This window comes from Ictidomys tridecemlineatus, chromosome 15 (assembly GCF_052094955.1).
Source record: "Ictidomys tridecemlineatus isolate mIctTri1 chromosome 15, mIctTri1.hap1, whole genome shotgun sequence".
In the NCBI taxonomy this organism is placed as follows: Eukaryota; Metazoa; Chordata; class Mammalia; order Rodentia; family Sciuridae; genus Ictidomys; species Ictidomys tridecemlineatus.
In genome coordinates, this window is record NC_135491.1 from 2,554,452 (window position 1) to 2,570,059 (window position 15,608).

At 58.6% G+C, this 15,608-nt stretch overlaps 2 protein-coding genes and 1 long non-coding RNA gene across 9 annotated transcripts; 2 read left to right on the forward strand and 1 right to left on the reverse strand.

The window, feature by feature from the left end:
* Window positions 1-102: 102 nt before the first annotated feature.
* Window positions 103-2,610, forward strand: Leng9 (leukocyte receptor cluster member 9). The gene has a single exon (XM_005341588.5). The coding sequence runs from the start codon at window positions 817-819 to the stop codon at window positions 2,287-2,289; it is 1,473 nt and encodes a 490-aa protein (XP_005341645.2). The 5' UTR covers window positions 103-816; the 3' UTR covers window positions 2,290-2,610.
* Leng8 (leukocyte receptor cluster member 8) lies at window positions 2,333-13,686 on the reverse strand. Of its 7 annotated transcripts, XM_005341560.5 has the most exons (16): window positions 13,528-13,686; window positions 12,055-12,147; window positions 11,218-11,389; window positions 10,741-10,842; window positions 10,015-10,125; window positions 8,998-9,250; window positions 8,552-8,693; window positions 8,096-8,299; window positions 7,413-7,691; window positions 7,200-7,340; window positions 6,825-7,110; window positions 6,207-6,308; window positions 6,051-6,119; window positions 5,825-5,954; window positions 5,539-5,746; window positions 2,333-3,607 (listed from the first exon to the last, which is right to left on the reverse strand). In XM_005341560.5, exons 2-16 carry the CDS (start codon window positions 12,090-12,092, stop codon window positions 3,445-3,447), a joined length of 2,400 nt encoding a protein of 799 aa, XP_005341617.2. In that variant the 5' UTR covers window positions 12,093-12,147; window positions 13,528-13,686; the 3' UTR covers window positions 2,333-3,444. The 7 variants fall into 7 exon arrangements, with proteins under 7 accessions (XP_005341617.2, XP_013221269.2, XP_077887575.1 ...); XM_013365815.4 differs by lacking the exon at window positions 10,015-10,125; XM_078031449.1 differs by having other exon boundaries at window positions 2,333-5,746; window positions 8,552-8,690.
* A 61-nt stretch (window positions 13,687-13,747) lies between these two features.
* Window positions 13,748-15,229, forward strand: LOC110597174 (uncharacterized). The gene is made up of 3 exons (XR_005731514.2): window positions 13,748-13,906; window positions 14,137-14,353; window positions 14,906-15,229. It is a non-coding gene; the product is annotated as an uncharacterized LOC110597174 (long non-coding RNA).
* The last annotated feature ends 379 nt before the right edge of the window (window positions 15,230-15,608 follow it).

The following is a 15,608-nucleotide window of genomic DNA, read 5'->3' on the forward strand; positions in this document are numbered from 1 at the left end:
AGGGGAGAGGAGAAGAAATGACTGTGGGGCCCCAGTACTTGAGAGTTGTGCTTGTCATCCAGACTAGGTCGACGATTGGCAAGTATCGGTGAGATGCGGCTCCTTTAAGGGCCCCCGAGGCGTGGCCAGGCCGTTCCTGGCCGTAGGGAGCCGGGCGCTAACCGGCCGCTCCTACTGCCTCTTTCATTCATCAAATGTTGACCGAGAACACTGCCCCCGGGTCCAGGCGCCGGGCCTCAGACGCAGCCCCGGCGAGGCTGCAGAATACCGAGGCCTGGCAGCCACTGCTGCCTTGCCCCGAGCGTCTCAGGTGGCCCCGACAGGGTGGGGCCACCATTTATTCTGGGAGTGGTCGCAGAGGGAAACAACTGGGAACCCCTTTGGAGCCTCAAGGGGCGTGGTTCCAGTGCAGAGGGCGTCTGGGGACCTTTGAGTTCCCAGAGGCGCAAGACTGCACCTGCGAATGCTGAACTGCGGGTGGGGCCAGGCTCCCTCCGGCCGGCTCTGAGGCAAAGGGGATCGGAGTAGGGGTGTCCACCGCTGGCTTAGGGGCGGGGCCGGGAGGCTTAGGGAACCCCAGACCGGGAGGACCCTGTAAATCGCCCTGGGGCGGGGCCAGTCCTTCTAAAGCCTCCCAAGGGGCGGGGACATGCTGATCAACCAACTGGGGGCGGAGCTATGTAAATCAGAGGGACTAGGTGCCCGGGACGACGGGGGCTAAGGTACGGGGTGTGGTGCGGTCGCCAGCGGCGGGAGCCAAACTCCAGCGCGGCGCCGTGCCAGCAGAGATCCCTTGAGACCTCAGCACCCACGGTGATGGCCGGACAGCCCGGACTGCTGCCGGAGGGCGCCGGCGAGGACCCCGCATCCCCGCCAGCTTGCCGCTTCTTCCTGGAGGGCCGCTGTCGCTTCGGCGCCCGCTGCCGCCAGCCGCACCCCGGCGCCCAGGCGCCGCCTAGCCGCGGAGCACAGCCGGAGGCGGGGACCAAGAAGCCGCCGCTGCGCACTGCCGCGGCCGTCATCCAGCGCATCCGCTGGGACCCGCGCCTCGACCCCGCCGACTTCACGGTGGGCTACGTCGACCGCTTCCTGGGTGTGCGCGAGGAGCCCTTCAGCGCCTTCTGCTGGGAGGAGCCGCTGGCGGCGCTGGGGCCGGGCGTGCTGGCCGTGCCGCAGCACCGCGTGCGCTACTTCCGCTTCCGCGGCCGCCTGGTGTGGGACCGCGCCTCGCGCACCGACCTGGTCTTCGGCTCGGGATCAGCGGCCGGCCGGGGCCCCACCATCCTGGACGCACTTGATGGCGAGGACGCACAGGAGACCCCAGACCAGGAGAGAACCTGCGAGGCCCCAGAAGGGCGGGAGAGCCAGGCTGCTCCCGAGGGAGCGAGCGGAAACCCGGACTGGACAGAGCTTCGGGAATCCGACCGGGAGGAACCCGGAAAAAAGTGCGAGACAGCCACGGAGCCACGGCCGAGCGGGATCTCCGGCGCGGGACCATCAGTCCCGAGGAGGCATCTCGCAGAAACAGAGAGGGCAATAGGGGCGTTGAAGGCAATAGCGCCCCTTGGAGCCACAGTGCTACCAAGCAGGGAGGTGCAGACGCCGGCAGCCAAGGGAATGTCTGTTGGGGAGATGGATATGGAGTGGGGTGTAGAGGACTGGCCAGAAGACAGTGAAAGGGACTTGCCAGCTAGAGCTGTGGCCCCTCGCCAACCCCGCCCTACACATTTCGTGGCCCTCATGGTGAGCGATCTGGGGCTGCAGGCAGAAGTAGCCAAAGCCCAGGAGCACCTGGTCCAAGTCGACCCATCCTGTGCTGCCTTCCTGGTGCCCACACATGCCCTGCACCTGACACTGGCCCTTCTGCGGCTGGCAGGCCCAGGGGAGGAGGCAGCCGCAGTCGGGGCTCTGAGAAGGGCCCTCTTGGCCCCAGGACTTCAAGCACCCCGGCATCTTCGGTTTAAAGACTTAGTGCTCCTGAGCCACCACGTACTTTGTGCCCCACCGTCCCCCACACTGGAAGGCATGGCCCACGTGCTCAGCCAGAGGCTGGAGGCAGAGGGGCTGAGAGTGCTGTGGCCCCGGGGGGGATTATACCCCCACCTCACCCTGGCCAAGGTGCCCCATGGCTCCCAAGTCCACCTCCCAGAGCCCAGGTTCAGCCTGGACCAAGAGCTGCAGAGCCAGCCCCTGGGGCGAGTCTGGCTGTGCCGCATGGGGAAGGCAGGTAGCACCTACCAGTCCCTAGCTGACATACCCCTGGGGCCACACACTGAATCCACACAGTGAAGGGGGGACACAGGCCAGGCAGAAAGGACAGTGCTTGTGGGGCTTGTGCTCTCTCTCTCTGTTTAATTTTGGTATCTCAAGCTTCCAAATGGTGCTCAGTGCTCCAAGGAAAGAATGAAGGAGGGGAAGGGAAGGGAAGGAGGGGAGGGAGGCAGAGGAGGGACATCTGGAAAAAAAGCAGCCTGACAGTCCAGCTGTTTGCAAACTCATAGCACATCCTCCAGTTACATGGCAGAAGAGGAAGGGAGGACCGAAAAGAAAAGGGGAGGAAGAAGAAAAAATAACTTAAATAAACACACACACAAAGAAAAGAGAAGGAAACATGACGTGAGCTGGTGATCCATGAAGGCGGGAGGGAGGGAGGGTGACCGGTTTACCTGTGCTGAGCCAGGGAGGACTGGGAGCAGGAGGGGAGGGAAAGGGAAAAAAAAATCAGAAGAAACATTGGGGGCGAGGAAGGAGGGGACACGGAGACAACTTAATACAACTTGAGACGAGGCGGCCCGGCCGGCAGGTCCCGCGATGGCCTCCGGAGTCCTCAGTGCGGTGTGGTGGCGCTGGTCTGGTGGTGGTGGTGGAGGAGACGATGGCGTTGGCATTTCTGGGGTGAGGGGCCAAGGGCGGGGCATAGTCTCTAAGCAGCTCCCCTCACCCCAAAACACTGAGGCCCCAGAGGGCTGGGCAACAAGAGTCTGTGAAGAGGCAGACGAGGCAGCGGGCGTGGGCTGGTATGCTGGTGACCCCACTGCAGGCGGGTGCGGGCTGGACGGCCTGTCTTCTTTCCGCTGGCCCCCCGGCATGGGATGGGCCAGCGCGCCGGGTCGGGTACCGGAGTAGAAGCTCGAAAGAGAGAGAGAAAAAACACTGAGACAGCATTAGTGGAGGTGAAAAGGGGACAGACAAGCCTGCAGACCATGTCCCCAACCTCCATGGCCCCCCCCCTCCCCAACCCGTCCCTCTGAGGCAAAAAATAAAAATGTAGAAAAATCTCTGTACAGACTCCCCGGTGGGAAACGGGGGCAGGGATGGCGGCTCTTCCTGGAGCCCACTCCCCACAAATTAATTTACAACCCAAGTCCATGGCTCAAAAACAAAATCCGCAAAGGTGGCACTGGGGGCCCCAGCCCCTGCCCCCGCCCCATCCTCGCTGGGTGCTCAGAAGGCTGGCAGCTGCGCCAGGCTGAGGCGACAGTCGATGCTGGAGTTGTCCGGGCCCGTGTAGGCCAGGCCCAGGGGCTCTAGGAAGGCCCGGCAGGCGGCCTCGCCCTCGAAGGCCAGCTCGGCCTGCAGGTAGGAGACTGGCAGCGCAGGGCGGAAGCTACGAGACAAGAGGAGAGAGTGATGAGGCCGCAGGCGAGTGGGCAGGGAGGGCCCCACAGGCAGGGAGCGGGTGCCCCAAGCCAGGCACCCAGAGTGTTGTTCCTCGGCACAATCCCTGCTGGCTCCCCCTGCACCTCCCAGCCTCCCCCCCACTGGGGCCTGGGGGAACCTGGGGTGGGGCTGGTGACCCCAGTCCCCAGTGTGACCCCCCCTTGCCCTCACTTACCTGTCCAGGAAGGAGAGGGGACAGGAGGGGAAGGGCCCAGCTGGCTCCTCCACTGGCTGAGGAGCAAGAGCCAGACAGGGAGTAGTGCGTGGGCATGGGAGGGCCAACAGTGCTACCTGGGGAGCCCTTGCTGCTGCCCTGTGGGTCAGAGTGCCCCTGGAAGCTGGGCACAGGTGCTTGGCCAACACTCATCCAGACTCCTAACATAATGACTTTTGGTTCCAATTATGCTACACTACTCATTGTACATGTGTTACAGTGCCAGGAAACAGCTGTCCAGAGCTGCCTGTGAGTCTACAGACTGTCACTCTGCCTGACAGGCACAGGAAGCAGCACCTAGTGAGCCAGAGGCACTACATATTGGAAAAGGGTCTGCCTGCAAAGCCCTGCTTCCTGTGGCCCTAGGACAGGACAGCCTGCTCATCTGCCACCTGAGCTGACCTCCCAGTCCCTGCAGGGACATGGCTCTGTGGTCTGCCTGCCAGGAAGAGCTGTGCCAACTTCACAAGGGGGAAGGCGCTGAGAGAATGAGGTCAACCATGGGCCAGAGCCCCACCTACAAGGGCCATTCCTGGTTATGCTGCCATGGCCGAGTATCTATATATTAATAAGGAAACGATCACTTGCCAATCACACCCCGTGTGCAGCAGTACAGCTCAAGGGCTGCCCACTAAGGGGCCCATCAGGCCACACGGGGCTGAGCAGCCGCTGCCGCCTGACTCCCTCCCCAGCTAGTGACCACATCCCTGGCACGGTGCCCACAGTCCCTATTGTGGCTCAGCCTCTCCCTTACGCAGGCTTGACTGGAACTAGGTCCCAGAATGGGTTTCCTGAACTTCAAGCTGATGGTGCGCCCCTTACTCCGAGCCATCCTAGTTGCCACCCTAATGCCTTCGTGAGGAAGGCCAGGCTACCTCGCCTGGTGTTCAGGCTGCCAGACCAGGACTCCTCAACCTGAGGCAAGACTGACACTGGGCCTGGAGGACTGCAGGGTATCCTGTACACCAAAATGCTGAGCATCCTCCCTGGCCTCTGTCCCCCAGATGCCAGCTGCATCCTCCTTAGTGTGACAATCAGAAATGTCTCCTGATGGTACCCCATGTCCCCTGGGGGCATTTCAACTCCAATTGAGAACAGGGAGTCTACACATGAGTCAAACATGGCTTCCCCAGGCCAAAAGAGTAAGGCACACACTCTGTCAGGAAGACCTGTCCAACCGAGGCCTTTCGGCAGCACCCCAGTGTGGCTGGCCCTCACCACACCTATCCTCAAACACGTCTGGCATTCCCAAAGGAGCTGAGTAGAAGCAGGGCCTGTCTCAGTGGAAGAGAGGCCCTCAGCCATCCCCCCCACAGTTCATCTCTAGGCCAGGAGCAAGTAAGGAGGTACAATGGGTGGGCAGAGGCCCTGGAAGGGGTGCCAAGAACCCAGAGAGAAGTGAGGATGACCAGGTCCGTGGTGACATGAACAGGAGAGAAAGAAAGACACATAGAGTGGGAAAGAGAGCTGGGAGTATTGAGGTAAGAGGTGGAGAAGAGTCAGAAGAGGGCCAAGGACTACGGTGTGAGGAGGAAAGCAATGAGGGGAGTACAGGAGGGGGGGGGAGATGAGTAACAGATGGGAGTGGAAGGCCAGGGGCGAGTGGAGGGGATTGGCCTGGCAAGGCCACAGTGCAGAGGGCAGGAGAGCACAGCGCCACGTACGTTTTGATCATTGCCTTGAGGGCAGCCCTGCGCTCCCGGTCTGCAAACTTGTCCACGAGGTAGCCAGACATGCAGGGTGCATGGCAGTAGAGCCGGAAGAAGCGGTGGTAGTTGCCCAGGGCCCATGCTGCCCGCAACGCCAACGCGTGGGCCACACAAGGGTCTGCCTTCAGCTCCCGTGTGAGGTACGCCAGCTCTGTGGTGATGTCTGGGCCCAAGACACATATGTCAGGTGGCAGGGCACCACCTGTGCATGGTGCCCTCCCACCTGGGGCTGCGCTCCCACCTCCAGAGTTCTTGGTGAAGATGTAGTAGAGGATCCTGTAGGCAGTAAACTCGCCCACGTTGCCTGGCAAGTTCTCAGCATACAACGACTTGAGCTGTGTCTGGCACTGGTTAAACTCTTCATGGTCACCCTGAGGGCAGGGACATGGAGGAGCATGGTAAGGCCCAGGCAGGTGCAAGCAGCTAGCTTCTAGGGAGGAAGCGGTAGGCCTTCACCAATCACCCACCTTCTCCAAGGCAATGCGGGCATGGGTCTCATACACCTCCACTGTGAACTCTGTGCGGATGCCTTGCACCTGGGCCAGGGGGAGAGCAGGAGTTGCAGGGGGCAGGGAGAATGGGCAGGGCAGTCTACACAGGGTGCCTCCCAGTGTCCACCTCACCGTCAAGTCCTGCCGGATGGACTTCATCTGCTCACAGGCAAAGGCGTAATCCTGCTTCTCCTTCCAGTGGGACTTCACCATGCACAGCGACTTTTTCAAAACCTAGCAGGGAATCGAATCCAAACTCAAGAAGGGACGGCGCAAACATGTCCAGGCCATCCCCCTTCCACTTGTGCGACGTCATTAGAACATCAAACCCATGCTAGTGACTCCACTGCACCACAAATGAGCAAAGACGTACACACGCCCAAAAAGACCACTCCTCGGCTCCTGCACACACAGGGCCTAAGTGCCTTCTCCTGTGGTCACCCAGCTCCACTACGTTCATGGGACAGACTATACTCTCTGACGCAGAGGGAGGGGGCCAAGGCTCAGGGAGGCCAAGTAATCCTCTGGCAAGGCTATGAGTCTTCAACGGCAGGGGCCCAGGCACAGGTCTGCCATGAGTTCTCCTGGACAACAATCTGCCAGTGTGGCGGCCCGCAGGGTGGAAGTCCTCCCATGGCCTGGGCCACACCCACACACCCCGGCCCGTGTCCTCTGCCACCCTCCTGGGGTTGGCCCCCCAGGCCTGGTGCCAGCACTTCATGGGGCAGACCTGCCCTGCTGGGGACTTACTGACACAGGGCGCACTGTGGAAGGGTCAGGGGCGCAGGTGAGACGCAGGTAGTGCTTGGTGATGTCAGGGCAGGTGCCCACGATCTGCAGCTCCTGCCAGTCAGGGTCAGCCCCACTGCTCTCCAGGCTGCTCATCTGCAGCACCAGGGGCTCAAGGCGCAGGCGGCGAGAGTGCCCATGCTGAAAGCGGGCTGCCCGCTTCTGTTTCTTCAGCTCGCGCTCCGGGTCCTCACACTCCAGCGCTGCCATCTTTTTGCGGCTACGCTTGGTAGGAGCTAGATCATGCCTGGGAAGAGACCAGGTGGGTGAAGGAGGCAGGCACCCCTGGCCACCTGGAAGCCCAGGCCTGGGACACAGCCCCACCAAAAGCCTTACCTCTTCCCACGCTGCGCCCTGCCTCGGCCCCGGTCCATGTGGGCCCCCCGACCCCCCCGGCCCTTGGGGGGCGGGTTCCTGCGGCCCACAGGGTGACACTCATTGCCCGAGTAGGAGCTGTCAGAGTCCGAGTGGGAGTCACTGCACAAGGAAGCAGGCGGGTCACGCCTCGAACAGTCCTTCCCAGCCACCCTCCAACCCAAGGCTGCGCACCTTCTCCGGAAGTGGCGGGTGGGGGACCTAGAGGAGGAGCGGGAGCGGGAGTCCGTGCTGGAGGAAGAGCTGTTGTCCTTCATGAAGACATTACGGTTGCCGAACTTGGCGAAGCTGCTGCCCCGGGCTCGGCCAGCACCCCCGGCCCCTGGCGTCCCTCGCTGGGACTGGGCACCCCCGCCCCTGGTCACTGATCCTGCCCCCCTGGGAGGGTGAAGGCTGCTAGGGGCCTCCCACCGCTTCTTCTTGGGGCTCTCAGGCACAGGCTCCCTGGTCAGCCTGAGGATACAGCAGGGCAGGGCATCACCAACCTGGCAGCCAACCAGCAGATCACAGACCGCTCCCCCAGCCCAGGGCACCACCTCACAGGAAAGGCACTTACCCAGGCTATGTGGATGCCGTGGTGCAGGAAAGGGAGCAAGCCCAAGGTTCTTTGTGTCCAGGCTGTGCTCTTAACCACCAAGCAGTGCATGTCACCCCAGCCCACAGCTCTCCCCACCCTGGGACCCGGACCTTGGCCTCCTGGCCACTACCACACTACACCCTCCAACGCAGGACTTTATGCCCCGGGCTGCAGCTTTCTGGCTCATTTCTCTCTGGAGCTGCTGGCTCCTGGGCCCAGGACTCCAGCCAAGTACTTGGCAGCTCTGCCCCTGCAGTACCACCCTCCCACCCAGACTGACCCAGGCAGCGGCTCCCGGCTCCAGTCGATGGTATAGGCTGAGCCATCCTGCAACCGGGCCTGCAGCACCTCCTTGAGCAGCTTTTCTGTCCGGTCTTTGTCCTCCTCGGACTCGCAAGCAGTGAAGCATCGCTCCACATACTCCTTCATGTCCTGGGGCCAATCGTCAGGCTTCCCAGATAGGTTCCCACGGGTGGAAGGCCCGCTATGGGGAAGGCAGACCAGGACCCTCAGCCAGGAGGACCCGAAACCCAAGCAGACCCTCATGTGGCCACTCAGCTGGCAAGTGAGCCAGATACAACCTGAGTATTCCTTCCCTGCCTCATTTAGTGCTTGGGGCAACCCCAGGAATGAAGCTTCCCTCCTTTGGAGGAGCAAATGGCCTCTGGGAAGGAGCTTGCCAGAGCACAGACTACATACAGCACAGAGGCAGGCATGGGAAAGAGGTGACCGTCACCTGTGGTTCTGGGCCTTCTCCGGATTGGGCTGGGGCCCAAAGCTGCTGTGCTGGCCCTCTGTACTGGAGCCAAAGCTTTGGCTGGTGACAGCAAAGGGCCGCTTCTGAATGTTGAACTTGAGACCTCCAGTCCCAGGGGCTGCTGTGAAGGTGGCAGACACTAGGGTTAGGCTCTTCCTCCCAGACACTCCTGGGGCTCCCCCAGAATGCAGAAGTGTCAACAGCAAAAGGAACCAGACATTCAGGAACTGGAGAGGTCACACTCCAGAGAAAGGCCCAGAAAAGCACACACACCTAGCTGTGGAGCAGCCCCCACCCCAGCCTCAGGACTACCCTGACACCAAGACAAGGGGCACCCCATGCATCTCACTCACACCCAAGAGCTCAGAGCTCTAGGAGGGTCCCTACCTGCCACCCTCAGACTTCCCACAGCTTTGCCAACTTACGCTTCATGCGGTTCCATAGCTGCTGGCCCTTCTTGGGCTTGGTAGGCTCACTGTAGGTATGTGGCCCATAGGCCTGGCCTGCAGGGGGCCCCGCCTGGCTGTGCTGCGTGGCTGGAGCTGTTCCAGGCTGAGGCCCACTACTCAGAGAATGGGCCCCATGTGGGGGGTTGGAGGGCTGAGGGGGCTGGGCTGCAGGCAGCTGCTGTGGAGAAGCCTGATAAGCCATGCTTTCGTCCATGCCAGGGACTGGGGGCTGCAGGAGGAAGCAGGAACCGAAGGTGAGGGCACTCTGGGGCCCTCGCTGAACTCAGCGCTTAGTCCGCATCCCCAGTGACTCCTGGGGTGAGTGCTCTGACTAACCACCCTTGGTGCGGCTGGGAAACTGAGAAGAGGGAGAGCCAGAGCAACTGTCTGGGGCCCCAGCTGTTGAGTGGCAGCTGTCAGCGTTCCTACTCTGAAGAGCGAGTCCTCAGCATTAATAGCCACTGGAAGCCCCCATTCTCCTGGTCTCTGACCTCGCACAACTAAGACCCATTTGACTACCAGTATTCCCAGGAACCCTCCCTACCTCAAACAGCTGAGATATAAGAGTCACAAGGCTTCTAAGAAATCATATGGGGGTGAGAGAGCCAGAGTCAAACCAAGGTTTATCTGGCTCCCATGCACCATCCCTCCAAGCTGCACGTTAAATGCAAAGCCAGAATGCAGATCTGTGTGTGTGCAGGCGTGTGCGCGCATGTTGGGAAAAAGGGAAGACAGGCATCACATGACAAATAGCTCCCACCCTCTTCTAATGCTGCAGCCCCTGGCCTTGCCCAAGCCCTACACCCACCCTAATTTCTAAATTATGCTTTGCTCTCCTCCTTCTTAGATCAGGAATTGAGTGGCAGCAAAAAAAAAAAAAAAAAAAAAAGAAATGGTGAACAGCCTAAATAGCAGAAGACTCTTTACTGCTGGCCCCTCAAAACCGACATCCCTCCTCTAGCCGGCCTGGCAGCTGGCCAGGCATGATGTTACCTGGTTCATAGTCCCTTGGTGCTGGGGTGCCGATGGCTGCTGGGGCGTGGCTGAGCCATAGGAGCTGGCCATCCCATACTGGGAGGGGGAGCCGTAGCTCTGGTACATGCTCTGCCAAAGGCACAGGAGGAAGGGTTAATGGCAAGCTGTCCTTGATCGCCTGTCTGCTGGGAACTGTGCACAATCTAAGCCTCTCTACTCATCTCTCACCCTTGTTGTATCCATGTACAAACACACCAAATCCTTCCTCATACGTCAAAGAAACAAAAGAAAAGTTAAACCTCTTTTGATCCCACGTCCCACTTATGACAGCTCTCACAAGCCCCATTCAACAAACACCACTGCCAGCTCAATCCTAAATCCCTTGACAAAGAAATAAAAAGCAAAAACCCATGCTCTATAACAGGGAGCAGGGAGCAGCTCTCTGAGGACACTTCCCAAGCAGAGACCTTCTCAGGAAAAGCACAGAGAGAGAGCTACAGCAAAGCAAAGCATGGGTGGACTTGGTGTGTGCTCGTGTCGAGGTCTCACAGCAATAAGCAGAACTCGAAGAGGGGAGAGGTCAGAACTAGGCATGCAGGAGCCTGCAGGCCGTGAGGGCCACACAGGTCTTGCCTAATGGGCTGTGAGCTAGTGGGTTTCAGGCAGCATGCCTGTTCTCTCCACTCCATCAACCGCCCCCCCCTTGCCCACAACGAGGTGCCCTGCCCTGCAGAGGACACTCACCATGGGATAGTAGTAGCTGTAGGGGTAGGCATAGTTGTACTGCTGGTACCACTGGTAGTACTGCTGTTGCTGCAAAGCCGAGGCTTCTGCCTGAGACACGTACTGCAAAACAGGAGCACCATGCCGTGAGCACTGGGCAGCAGGAGCCCATAGGCACCACAGCTCCCAGGAAGCCAGGCCTCTTTACTGATGGGTGTATGCCAAGGAGGGAATTAAGCCCATCTCTGTAAAGAGAACTTATCTCTGCTCTCAGACTTGGCACCTTTGAACCAGGAGCACGACTTCCCTCTTCAGGGCAATATCAGGCTCTGGCAGCCTCAAGGAAATAGACCTTTCCCCCCTCAGCTGATGTGGATAACAGAAAAACACCTTTTTTACCCCCTCAGGGTACCCCATCCAAGTGCTACAGGTGGAAACCAGGCAGAGGCCCTCCCACAGCAAACCCCACAGGGTTCCCAGGCCAGGTGGCTTTCTCACTTGTGCACTGGCCACAGGCCCATTGCTGCTGGCCTTGGAGCTGCTGGCAGCTCCTGCTTTGCTGATGCTGGCCAGGGCCTGGCGGGCCTTCTCCCACTCTGGGTTCTCATGCATGGGGGTCTCCATGCCATTCTCTCTGTTGGCGCCAGCCACCATGCTGTATTGAGAGGACCTACAGAGAGAGGACATTGAATCAGTTTGTTTTCCCACTGCACACAACTGGACAAGATGACAGGGGGCAAACAACAGGCCCTGGATCCCATACCTAAGCTCCCTAAATTTTCTAATTACACTATGAGTATAACCAGCTTTTGCTTCAGGGAATCTGTGAAGGATGAAGGCAATCATCTGCTTAAGGTGCCTAGTCTGGGTCTTGCACACAGCTTTTTAAACAAAACGGTAGCCAATATCATAGAATTTAACATAGGCCTTGTACCTAGTAGGCCTCAGTGTTTTATGAATCAATGGATTCTGTCTACTTATGATCAGCAGATTATAAGGCTTTTTGGAAAACAAAACAAAACAAAAAAAACCCCAAGCAATTAACAGAAGATCAATGACTGCATACTAAGTGTCAGAGGCTGCCTCCTCCCTACATTTACTTGGAAGAATTAACAGTTCTCTGAAATGAAGGCGCAGAGGGGAAGACGTGCCTTGCCACACTACAACCAAGAGTGTAGTGTCCCTTTGTGTTTGGGGCTAGAAACGCCCTACCCCAACCCCAGGAACTGCTATACCACTTTCCTCAGGCTGTATGAGATCCCACCCAAGGAGACACCCCTGGGCCTCGCTTCCACTGTCCCTCCCCAGTGGCCTCTGTCCCTCTACCCCACTAACCAATCTGTGCTACGTTGATCACCCACGTTGGCCGCCATCTGGACCTCGGGGTATAAGGGGTGGACCTCGGGAGCCAGACTGCTTTTCCACTATCTATGAGAGAAAGAATGAATTGGGAGACTCAAGAAACAGCAAGAAACATGTCATAAAATGAGCAAGAAAAGTCGGTGAACCCCGTGAGAAATCAGGCAGAAAAGGGGAATTTGAGAAAGAAGGAACCACTGGGGTAAAGAATGTGAGGGGGACTCTGGGTATGGAATGGAGGAGCTAGAGTATGAGCGGAAGGCTCTGGCCCCTCTGGAGTGCTCCAGGTGGAAAACAAGGAAGTTCCCCAAGGAAAAAGGCCTGAAGTCCACATTAGGAAAGGGGGATGTGAGGGAAACCCTGAGACAGGCAGGGGAAGCCCAAAGGAGGGACGGGGGACCTCAGCCAAGGATAGGGGATCTGAAAAGAATTCCAGAGAATGCATGTTCTGAGAGGAAGCAGGAGGAGAATACTCCAACAAGCAAAGCTTGAGAGACCCTAAGGCTCAGAAGGTTGGAAAGAGGGAAGCCTTTCAAAGAGGGAGCACCTGGACCTGGGAGAACACAGAAGAATGGAGGAAATTTCTAAAGCAGAAGATGATTCCTGGAAGTTCCCCTGAAAAGCGTGCAGAGACTAAGGGTGCCATAGGGGACCCCCAAGTAAGGAAACAGATTGTCAGGAAGCACCTAAAGGCTGATCTCTGAAGGTGCCCTGAGGGCAGAGAAGAGACCCGTACTGGAGGTTTCTAGAAGCAGGAGTAGGCGTGAGCTGGAAGGGGTGATCCCCTTGGTTGGAATCTGGACATGCTTTGAGAACACTAAAGAGGCCCAAAACATATTAAGGAAATCATTAAGAGTCGGGTGGGAAATACGGGGGGGGGGGGGGGGGAGCAAAGAAACAAGGACTAAGGGGCCTGAACTCCTGGAGGGGTTAACTGACTACTAAGATGAATCCCATCAGACACCCAGTCTTACAAGAAGGTGAAGGATCGGAAACAGGAGCCTGGAGCTGAGTAAAGTCCTACAAAGGCGAAGCCATTAAAAAAAGACCCAGAACCTGCGTGGAAGCAGGTGGGACACTGGAGAGGAGGTAGATCGGGGTGAGGGCTGGGGTCTGGAGACGGGCTACAGTGCGAGGCCGGCGATGATGCTGATGGCACCTGGCGGTCCCGCAAGCTGCGAGGGCGAAGGACGCCGCCGTTGCCCAGGAAACGTCGCCCGCAGCCCGGCAGCCGTCAAAGGGCCTGGGGCCGCCGCGTTCGACGCGCACGCGCGCGAGGCCTCCGCGAGTCCCCACCCCCGCGGCGCGCAAGCGCAGTGCCCGCCGCCGCCACACCCTGCCGACGCTCGCGCGGCGTCCGTTGGCCCGACGGCCCAGAAGGCCGCAGGGGCGCGGGGCGCAGAGCCAAAGGGAAAATGTCCCCGCCCTCCCACCGCTCCCCACACCAACCAGGACCGTTCGCTCCCGGGACTCGTCAGCAGCGGCCCAAGGCGGTAGCACTACGGCCGCGACAACGCTTGGCCACCCGGCTGGCTTCTGTCTTCTTTGGCTTCGACGTCTTGACCGTGGCGTCCTGACGTCATGCGGCGGCTTCGCCCCGCCCCTTCCCTGAATAGCCAATGGCCACCCCAGTAGGCTTGAGCCCGCCCTCCCGCCTACGCAAGCACGAGGGGGCTGGGACCGGCAGGCCGGAAGTCTGGGCGGGGACGGTGGCCCCGAGGGAACCTCCGCGGCCGAGTTTCCGGCCCGTCACTCTGGCAGGCAGCCTTTTTTTGACTCCGCCTGTGGTAGCCATTGTTTTCCCTGAGGAGTAAACCGGAGTGACGAGGTCTGTGAGATATTCACAGCACAGTGACGTGGGAGCCCGGGAGACGGGGATGGGCTCGGGGGAAGGGCGCGAGGGCAGCCTCCACCCGGAAGGGGGCGGGGGACGGCGCTCCGGGGGAGTCGGCCGCCGGGCGTCGGGGCTGGGTCCCTGGCGGCTGGGCAGCCCCCCGGGGGGAGGGCGCCCCGCGGCGGCCTGCCACCCCGTTTAGAGGCTTCGCATCATGTCGTTAGCATTAGCAGGGCAGATGCCACCCCGACTTTACCGGACTTCTTGCGGCGGAATAATTATTCCGATTTATGGGGAAAGTGGCAAAGCTCATACCGAGTCGTGCGTCCTCCGCCCACGTCCCCCCTGCGGTCCCCGCACCGAGAGCCGGACTCCGTGAGTGGCCGCGCCTTTCCCGCTCCCTGTGTGCGGGTCTAACCCAGAGCACCTGTCAGACCCGAGGTGAGTGTCTCGGCTTTGTGAGACCCTTTTGCTTGAAGAGGCCACTGAGGTCCCTGCGGGAGGTGAGTAGCAGGACAGGAAGGTCCTGGCCAGCCAGGCCCTTGATCCTGGGCCCCCCTTGCCTTTGGGCCCTCTGCTGTGGTTGTCCGACACCAGCTTCCCCAGAAGCCCTAGAAGTGCTTTCTTCAGAGAGCCTTCCTGTGCAGCTCAAAGTGTCGCCGCCAGCAGCTGCTGATGCACGTCCTTAAGTGCTTGTGCTGCTTTTTCTGGAAGTTGATTCCCCAAAGCAGGATTGCTGGGTGGTGGTGGGGGTCTACACAGTTTTGATTTTCTCATGTATCAGTGGGTACGTTTTTTCAAAGGATGTGGTTCTAACCTCTGCACTGTGTGCTGGAGTGCTCTTCCTGCAGCTCCTGGGCAGCCCAGGACAGGACCCGTTTCTAATTTCATAGCTAGTAGTGGAGCTGCTGGTTGCTTCACATGTCTCTGTTTCATGAATGTTCGTCTCAGTTACTAATTTTGTTTTAACTTTTTTATTCTTTTTGGTACCAGGGATTGAACTCAAGGCACTCAACCGCTGACCCATATCCCCAGCTCTATTTTGTATTTTATTTAGAGACAGGGTCTCACTGAGCTGCTTAGCACTTCACTTTTGCTGAGGCTGGCTTTGAACTTTTGATCCTCCTGCCTCAGCTTCCTGAGCCACTGGGATTATAGGCTCCACCGAGCCCTGCTTCAGTTGCTAATTTTTAAATTGAGCCTTTTGTTGTCTATAGAAGTTTTTGCAGATTATATTCATGTGTTGAGAATAATGTATTTCTTTGCTGTATGTATCACACAGAGTTTCGCAGATTAAAAACTTGTTTTTTGACTGCATTTTGTTTTCATACTATGATTTGTCAAATAGGGTATCTTTTCCCTTCAGGGCTTCTGTTATCTTGATTAAAGTTTTTCTCCCAACACCACCACCTGGATATACAACATAAAAATAATCGGATTTCTCTCAAAATACTTCTGTCCCTTCACACATGTAGGATCCCCAACCTGGTCTGTCTGGGTAGGAAGTTTTGCCTGGATGCAGAGCAAGCTGCTGGGCACTGTTAATTGTGCTTGCACATGGACTTGAAGTTGGTCTTCCGTTGTGTGTACACACGTACACTTAATCTACTTCTAGCTGTGTTCTCTCTTCCTGTCAGGATGTGGTTATGGCTTTTAGAGGTGGAACCGCTGCCGAGCTTGGACAGGAACACCACCT

What these genes read in the sequence shown, in the direction of transcription:
- Leng9 (XM_005341588.5), top strand. Translation starts at nt 817, where the DNA reads ATGGCCGGACAGCCCGGACTGCTGCCGGAGGGCGCCGGCGAGGACCCC.
- Leng8 (XM_078031448.1), bottom strand. Translation starts at nt 12,092, where the DNA reads ATGGCGGCCAACGTGGGTGATCAACGTAGCACAGATTG. An exon ending in GCTATGGAACCGCATGAAGC is followed by an intron (nt 8,694 to 8,997) that starts GTAAGTTGGCAA and finishes CCACCTTCACAG; the next exon opens with CAGCCCCTGGGACTGGAGGT. An exon ending in AGCCGGGAGCCGCTGCCTGG is followed by an intron (nt 7,692 to 8,095) that starts GTCAGTCTGGGT and finishes CTGTATCCTCAG; the next exon opens with GCTGACCAGGGAGCCTGTGC.